The 8,797-nt window shown below is 56.7% G+C and overlaps 1 protein-coding gene across 1 annotated transcript; it reads left to right on the top strand.

Moving 5' to 3' along the window:
- Positions 1-1,931: 1,931 nt before the first annotated feature.
- ZNF48 (zinc finger protein 48) lies at positions 1,932-6,598 on the top strand. Its single transcript, XM_034940072.3, has 3 exons — positions 1,932-2,071; positions 2,273-2,366; positions 3,820-6,598. Exons 2-3 carry the CDS (start codon positions 2,288-2,290, stop codon positions 5,595-5,597), a joined length of 1,857 nt encoding a protein of 618 aa, XP_034795963.1. The 5' UTR covers positions 1,932-2,071; positions 2,273-2,287; the 3' UTR covers positions 5,598-6,598.
- The last annotated feature ends 2,199 nt before the right edge of the window (positions 6,599-8,797 follow it).

An 8,797-nucleotide genomic window follows, 5' to 3' on the forward strand; every position in this document is an offset into this window, starting at 1 on the left:
CTGAGTAGCTGGGATTACAGGCCTGTGCCACCACGCCCTGCTAAGTTTTGTATTTTTAGTAGAGACGGGGTTTCACCATGTTGGCCAGATTGGTCTCAAACTCCTGACCTCATGTAATTCACCTGCCTCGGCCTCCCAAAGTGTTGGGATTACAGGTGTGAGCCACTGCACCTGGCCGGGTCCATATAACTACCTTAACAGTCTCTCTTTCTCTTTTTTTTTTAGATGGGGTCTCGCTCTATTACCCAGGCTGAAGGGCAGTGTCACAAATATGGTTTACTGCAGCCTCAACCTCCTGGGCTCAGGTGATCCTCCTGCCTCAGTCTCCAGTGTAGCCAGGACCACAGATATGTGCTACCATGCGCTGCTAAATTTTTGGGTTTTTTTGTAGAGACAAGGTCCACTTTTTTGCCTAGGCTGGTTTCGAACTACTGGCCTTAAGTGATCCTCCCACCTTGGCCTCCCAAAGTGCTGGGATTACAGGCATGAGCCACTGGGCCCAGCCCATTCTCTCTCTCTCTCTCTTTTTTTTTTTTTTAAAGAGACAGGGTCTCGCTCTGTTGCCCAGCATGGAGTACAGTGGCACGATCCACGATCATGGCTCACTGCATCCTTGAATGCCCAGGTTCAGGGAATCCTCTCAGCTGGGATTACAGGGGCAGGCCACCAGGCCCAGCTAAATTCTCTAAATTCAGTGATTTGTGTACTTGCTGCTTTAGACTGGTAGCTCTCCAAGGACAAATCTTGCAGGTGTTTCAACTTTTTATCCCCAACTCTTGGCTTAGCACTAAGATGCTAATAAATGTGAATTAATACATAAACCACAGTTACCCCCACCATCATTGGCAGAGGGGCTGAAGACACCTCCAGACACTCTCTCCACCCCAAAACCAAGCCCGCCCAGAGAGCGGATACTGGGATCTTGCTCCTAGGGCCTGGGAACCTGGAAACACAGCTCCAGCCAGGGGCCCACCAGGATGGGAAACAGGGCTTGTTCTTCAGCCTCTCCCTGAGCCTGGCCTCTATAGGGCTGCCGACCTGTCCGGAGTCTTTCTGGCCGCCTCTTTCTTTGTGTCTCTTTCTCTTTGTCTCTGCCTGTTTCGCTCACTATCGTCTTTTGTTCCTCTGCTTCTGGGCCTGTTACTCTCCAGGCTCCCAGCCGCTTACTGCTCCTCGGACTCTGCGTCAATGACTTTATCTCTTATCCGTTTCTACGTCTCTTTGTCTCTAGCGGCCAATCTTTGGCTCCCCTTATTTTTGGTCAGCCGCTGTCCCTCGGTCTCTCTCTGCCTTTGCGTCCTCTGTGACAGGGCTCTAATGTGAGTCTCTGGCTCACGGTCTCTGTTCCGGGCCCCAGGTCTGATTCCATCTCTCCAGCAGCATTTACCCGGTGTCTGCCTCTAGCCTCTGCTCCTGCCTCGGTCTCCCCAGCCCAGCCCCCATTCCATCCCCACCCCCACCCCGGGCCCTCGGCCTCTCGGACCAGCCCCGCTTTGTTTCCCACGTCTCGGCGCCTCGCCCCGCCCCGTCTGGGGTCTCCGCCGCCCTTTGTCTGCCTTGGTCTCTCCCCCACCCCTTTCCCCGGGTCCGTCTTTGGATCCCTCTTTCTTTGTCTCTCCCAGGTCGGAGTGGCTGGCGCTGTCAGCCGGCCCGGGAGGTCGGCGCGGGTGGCTGGAGACACACAGCTACAATTACGAAGAGCCTCGGGCCTCACCACCCAGCTGCAGCTCAGGAGGCACACGGTTAATACCACCGAGTTCGGGCCGCCGGCCTCGGCTTAGAGTAGCCCCTGGGCCGCACGCTGCCGCCCGCCGGCCACAGAGCTACCGCCGACGCGGGCGACCCCCACAGGCGCGCAGCTCCTCCAAGGTCCTAGAGCGGCTCCGTGCGGCCCCGCGCTTCCGCTTCCCGTCCCCGCCCCCGGTGGCCGCCCCCGGGACGCCTGGGTCCGAGCCCGCTCCCGGCTTGGCGCGGAGCCTGCATCCCGGAGCCGCTGGCGGCTCGGGCGCCTGCACCCCACTGAGGAGCTCCGGAGGGCGCCGGGGTGGCGGAGCCGGAGGCGGCCGGCAAGGTGAGAGCGGCGGCTGCGCGCCGGGAGGAGCAGCAGGTGCAGGGGCGGCCGGCGGCGCGGGCGGGGGGCACCGGGAGCCGCGCCCGTACCTGGGACCCGACGCCGCCCGGTGCCCGCGCTGGCCGGCAGAGGGCAGCGGCAGGGCGCCGCGGGCCACACATGGCTGCGTGACCGCGGGATGCTGTCTGTCCCCTTGCTCAGGGCGGCGTGCCGGCGATGGAGCGCGCGGTAGAGCCTTGGGGCCCGGATCTCCACCGCCCGGAGGAGAGGGAGCCACTGAGAGGCGCCCGCACAGGTGAGGGCCTCGGCCGTGCGCCGCCACGGACAGGTAACGGCCGGTGGGGACTGCGATGCTTGGCTGTGGCCGGCCGAGATCCTGGAAGATCGGACGTGAGCTGTGCCTCTGGGGAGATAGGGGGAGGGGAGCTTTCGGAGCACCAACTGTGCGCCAGGCCGGGAGGGGCTCTTCACGGCCTCTGTCCCCTCCCTCACGGCCTTCCTCATCCTTACTGCCTCTGCCCTACTTCAGGCTTCATTCTGTTTTATCCTGGCAATTGCAGTAGCCTCCTCTCTGCCCCTTTCTCTCCACTGATGCATTCTCTCGCCAGCTTGATCTAAGTCCAGATATAATCCTGTGTCTCTTCTGGAAAACCTTCCCTAGCGTCCCCCTGTCTCCTAATTAAAAGCCTTAGCTAGTGTCCAATCCAAACCGTGTGTGCTCAGGTTAGTCCCAACATCCTTTGACACCTTATCTTCCATTCCACTCCATTATTTTCTCTTCGCTCTGCCGTAATGCCGGTTCCTATTTCCTTATCTCCTATCTCTCTTGTGACAACATAGTTATTCTAGTTATTCTGAACCCACAATTATAACCATTGATACTTTAATCTTATCTCTCCTACCACCCTAAGCTTCTTGAGGAAGGGATGTGTGCCTGGGTCCTCTCAGGTACACACAGGATAACTGATGTAATAAATTACCGAATGGGCTAATATAATAAGATACAATAATAATAGCAAATACCAAGTTTTCCAAATAGACAATATAATGTAGGGATTAACACGGGCTTGAGTGTCAGACAGACCTTAGTTAGACACCACGCTTTGCTACCTTTTTTTTTTTTTTTTTTTGGCGACAGGGTCTCACTGTGTCACCCAGGCTAGAGTGGCACAATCACAGCTCACTGCAGCCTCCACCTCCTGGGCTCAAGTGATCCTCCTACCTCAGCCTCCCAGTAGCTGGGACTACAGGTGTGCACCACCATGCCCAGCTAATTTTTGTATTTTTTTTTGTAGAGATAGGGTCTCACCATGTTGCCCAGGCTGGTTTCTAACTCCTGGGCTTAAGTGATCCACCCACCTCGGCCTCCCAAAGTGCTAGGATTACAGGTGTGAGCCACCCTGCTGGCCTGGCTTTGCTACTTTCTAACCTTTATAACCTCCAGCAAAAGGACTTAAATTCTCTGAGTCTTTCCATGCCTGTAATATGGGGATAGTCATAGTGTTATAGTATTGTTTGCAAGTGTTTAATACTAATGCTGAGTTTGGTGAATGACATACATTAAGGGCACAGTAAAAAGAAGTTTTTATTGAGAGGCACAGATAGTAAGTGCACCAGAGGTTGAGAGGACAGAGAGATTGGGGTTCCTGTGACCACAGATTGTCAAGGGAGTCTTCCTGGAGAGGTTGCTGTCAAAGATAAGTACCGAGCCAAAGGGGAGGGTCTACAACTTCCTTTTCTTTCCTCAGGTCTAGGGAGTGAGAACGTGATTTCTCAGCCGAATGAGTTTGAACATACCCCACAGGAAGATGACTTGGGGTTCAAGGAAGAAGATTTGGCTCCAGATCATGAAGTAGGAAATGCCTCTCTCAAACCTGAAGGCATCCAGAACTGGGATGACTTATGGGTCCAGAGAGAGGGTCTAGGAAAGCCTCAGCCTCGGGACAGAGGCCCCCGGCTCCTGGGTGAACCACGCTGGGGCCAGGCTAGTAGTGATCGGGCCGCTGTGTGTGGTGAGTGTGGCAAGAGCTTCAGGCAGATGTCAGATCTGGTGAAGCACCAGCGGACCCACACAGGGGAGAAACCCTACAAGTGTGGGGTCTGTGGCAAGGGCTTTGGGGATAGCTCTGCCCGGATCAAACACCAGCGGACTCATAGTGGGGAGAAGCCCTATAGAGCCCGGCCACCAGCCCAGGGTCCCCCAAAGATTCCTCGGTCCCGGATCCCTGCTGGTGAGCGCCCCACTATCTGTGGTGAATGTGGCAAGAGCTTCCGGCAGAGTTCTGACCTGGTGAAACACCAGCGGACACACACTGGTGAGAAGCCCTACAAGTGTGGCATATGTGGCAAGGGCTTTGGCGACAGTTCCGCCCGCATCAAGCACCAGCGGACACACCGGGGGGAGCAGCCCCCCCGACCAGTGATGCCCCGACGGCAGCCATCTCGGGCAGCCACGGCAGCTACCCAGGGACCGAAGGCCCAGGACAAGCCATATATCTGCACTGATTGCGGCAAGAGGTTTGTGCTCAGCTGCAGCCTCCTGAGTCACCAGCGCAGTCACTTGGGGCCCAAGCCCTTTGGCTGTGATGTGTGTGGAAAGGAGTTTGCCCGGGGATCCGACCTGGTGAAGCACCTGCGGGTGCACACGGGTGAGAAGCCCTACCTCTGCCCAGAGTGCGGCAAAGGTTTCGCGGACAGCTCCGCCCGAGTCAAACACCTCCGCACCCACAGTGGCGAGAGGCCCCATGCCTGCCCGGAATGCGACCGTACCTTCAGCCTCAGCTCCACCCTTCTTCGCCACCGCCTCACTCACATGGAGCCCCAGGACTTCAGCTTCCCAGGCTATCCCCTACCCGCTCTGATCCCCAGCCCACCCCCACCTCCTCTGGGCACCAGCCCCCCGCTGACACCTCGAAGTCCCTCACACTCGGGTGAGCCTTTTGGCCTGCCTGGCTTGGAGCCAGAGCCTGGGGGCCCACAGGCTGGGGAGCCACCCCCACCACTGGCAGGCGACAAGCCCCACAAGTGCCCTGAGTGTGGCAAGGGCTTCCGCCGAAGCTCCGACCTGGTGAAACACCATCGTGTGCACACAGGGGAGAAACCCTACCTCTGTCCTGAATGCGGCAAGGGTTTTGCTGACAGCTCAGCCCGAGTCAAGCACCTCCGCACCCACCGTGGTGAACGGGCCCGGCCACCACCACCATCCACTCTGCTGCGGCCACATAACCCACCTGGCCCAGTACCCATGGCCCCTCGACCCCGAGTTCGGGCCCAGCCTTCTGGACCCAGCCAGCCCCACGTGTGTGGCTTCTGTGGGAAGGAGTTCCCCCGGAGCTCAGATCTGGTCAAACACAGGCGTACACACACGGGGGAGAAGCCATACAAGTGTGCAGAGTGTGGCAAGGGTTTTGGTGACAGTTCTGCCCGCATCAAGCACCAGCGTGGGCACCTGGTCCTGAGGCCCTTTGGGATAGGGGATGGTAGGGCAAGGCCCCTCAAGCAGGAGGCGGCAACAGGACTGGAATGACGCGGTCCAGGGAGGGTGGAGGCCCAGGAGACCAAAGGGAGGGGCTCTGCCGCTTAGCAGAGAAGAAAGGGCCTGGGAGGTGGTGGGAGGGAGAAGGAAGGGAAGAAAGGGGAGGAAGAATAGATAGAAATAGGGATTGGAGACAGTAACCTTGAAGCTCAGGAAACTGTCCTGGCTGGGCTCAGTCAGGACCTTGCCAGGATGGGCTGTACCCCTGGCTTCTAGAAGACTGCCTAGCACACAGTAGGCATTCAATACTTGTTGAATAAATAAACTGGCTTTCACCTAAGGACTCAACCCTAAATTCCTCCTGCCTCATCTGTTAAGAACTAACACTTTCCCCTTGGTGGGCAGGTAGTACACACCTGTAATCCCAGCAGTTTGGGAGGCTGAGGTGGGAGAATCACTTGAGCCCAAAAGTTTGAGGCTGCAGTGAGCTGATTGCACCACTGATGCCTCCCAACCTTGCTCTGGGAGACCAATGCCTGAACCAGGGTTTGTTTACCTTCTGAGCTGCAGAGATGGGGCTTCTGGAATTTAAGGTAACAGGATGAGGCAGGGGTATCTTGATCATCCGGATGGGGCAAATACTGCTGTGTGGCATGGTGGTACCTACCCCTATGGAGGGGCACTCTTGGACAGAGCCCAGACCTTTGTGCCCTGGAGGGAGCCAACCCACCCTGACACGGAGACACTGGCAGAATAGACCAGAGACAGAAGGTGCTCTCATGGTATCCAGCCTGGATGCCAAGCCCAAGTCCTGGTGGATAGCAGAGGCCAGCTGTTTGGGGAAAGGGCAGGACGCTCTGAGGCCTGGCAGCCACATTTCCATGTGTCTTTTTACCAATAAACGGCTTCTCTTCTGAGGCTTGGACAGTGTGTGTGTACACACAGGCATGAAAAAGGTGGAGAGGGGTCTCTGCGCGCAAAACTCAGACTGTAAATTTTGTGTGGTTCCCTTGCTCTCTGAGCCCATTAAATAAAAAGGTTGTCTTGGCGTAGTCAGCGGCTTTCTAGCTCCGACGTCTGGTTCAAAAACGGCCGCCAGCTCCATCAGCCGATGCCCCAGGCCTGAGGTCTGGCTGCCCGCAGGCACCACCTACGCCACAGCATCCAGCGCGACCCTTAAAAGGAAAACCGCGCGGCGCTGCAGAGACAAGGCAGCAAAGAGGAGGAAGAGGGGGCGTGTGGGGGGCGTTGTTGCTATGGCGACGGCTGTCGGCGGGAGGCAGCCCACAGGTCTGGAACCGGCGTGGAAAGCCCGGACGCCGGCGCGCCGCCCACCGGGACCTGGGAAACCCGACACCCGAGACCCTTTTTATGCGTCGGGAAATGAGTCATTCGGCTGCACAGCCTAAAGGGAGGGCAAACGGTGCCCCTTCACCCCCAGAAAAGCCCGCCGGATTTCCCGGCGCCCCGCGGGGCCTGGGAAGCAGGTCTGCAATCCCTAGCGTTTTCACAACCACTGGCCTGATCGGCCAGGGATTAAAGAAAAAAGAAGTCCAGGGCGGTTCTCCCCGCTAAACAATGAAGGCAACGAAGTACAGGGTCGCAAGTTCCCGCCCCCGGCTCTCCCAGATCTCCGTGCGGGAAGAATCCCTGGACGGGTTCTCGCGAGATCGTAAGCACTGGCCTGGCTTCCCTAGAAACCGACCAGGGCTGGCTGCAGTGCGGCTCCTCCCGCTCCGCCCGCCCTTTCCAAATTGATGCACTCTCAAAACCCTAGAACCCTGCGTTCAGGGCTGGGGATCTTGATGGCCTGAGCGGAGCCCTTTGGGGCTTCTGGAAGTTCCTTCTTGCTGGTTTTGCTAGCTCCCTACCCTACCAGTGTGCCCTCCAAGACGACCTGCAGTGAACTTTCTTTTCTTTTTTTTTGAGACGGAGTCTCGCTCTGTCGCCCAGGCTGGAGTGCAGTGGCGCGATCTTGGCTCACTGCAACCTCCGCCTCCCGGGTTCAAGCGATTCTCCTGCCTCAGCCTCCTGAGTAGCTGGGATTACAGGCGCGCTACCAAGCCCGGCTAATTTTTGTATTTTTAGTAGAGACGGAGTTTCACCATGTTTGTCAGGCTGGTCTCGAACTCCGGACTTCGTGATCCGCCCGCCTCAGCCTTCCAAAGTGCTGGGATTACAGGCGTGAGCCACCGCGCCTGGCCACTTTCTTTTCTTGATTTCTTTCTTTTTCTTTTTTCTTTTTTTCTCAAGACAGGGTCTCACTCACTCTGTCGCCCAGGCTGGAGTGCAGTGGCAGGATCTTCGGCTCACTGCAACCTCCGCTCGGGTTCAAGCGATTCTCCTGCCTCAGCCTCCCTAGTAGCTGGGATTACAGGCGTCCGCCACCGCGCCTGGCTAATTTTTTTATTTTTAGTAGAGACGGGGTTTCACCATGTTGGCCAGGCTGGTCTCAAACTCCTGACCTTAGGTGATCTGCCCGCCTCGGCCTCCCAAAGTGCTAGGATTTATAGGCATGAGCCACCGTGCCTTGCCTGCTTTCTAAAATTACATCTGGCCATGTCACTCCCCCATTGAAACCCCACTGGATCTCCACATGCTGTCCCCAAAGCCTAACTTTCATTGGCACTCAAGCCCTTCCATTTGTGTAGTTTCAGCCCTGGGCTCCTTAAATGTCGTTTCTTTTACTTGGAATGCTCCTCCACCACTACCCACCCCTTGTTAATCTCCTCTGTCAAAACACCTCAAGCACTATTTCCTCCAAGAAGCCTACTCTGACCCTCCAGTCTGGGTTAGTTACAGTCCCCTTCTCTGAGCAACCCGTCTCTGAGCACCTAACACATGAAGAGCTTCTTGAGGATAGTTACTCACTCAACAGCTGCACCTATTGTGTGCTGCATACTGGGATAGAAAGATAAACAAGACAAAGTCCCTGACCTGTTTTTATGCGGGAGATAGACATTGAACAAATAATTACAAGTGAGGTGAGAAATGTCCAGCAAACCTATGAGCTGGAAAGAATCCTCTGTGATCCAAAGGCCTTTCCAGGCCAGGTGTGGCTCAGGCCTGTCATCCCAGCATTTTGGGAGGTTGAGGCAGGAGGCCAGGAGGCCAGGAGTTCGAGACCAGCCTGGGCAACATAGTGAGACCTCTCTACAAAAAATACAAAAATTAGGTGGAATGCACCTGTAGTCCCAGCAACTCAGGAGGCTGAGGTGGGAGGATCGCTTGGCCCCAGGAAGTTGAGGCTG

The sequence above is a fragment of the Pan paniscus genome, chromosome 18 (assembly GCF_029289425.2).
Source record: "Pan paniscus chromosome 18, NHGRI_mPanPan1-v2.0_pri, whole genome shotgun sequence".
Taxonomy (NCBI): Eukaryota; Metazoa; Chordata; class Mammalia; order Primates; family Hominidae; genus Pan; species Pan paniscus.

Excerpts from the sequence above, each read along its gene's own strand:
- ZNF48 (XM_034940072.3), top strand. The coding sequence starts at position 2,288 with ATGGAGCGCGCGGTAGAGCCTTGGGGCCCGGATCTCCACCGCCCGGAG. Across the intron at positions 2,367-3,819 it reads ACTGAGAGGCGCCCGCACAG|GTCTAGGGAGTGAGAACGTG; the intron begins GTGAGGGCCTCG and ends TTCTTTCCTCAG.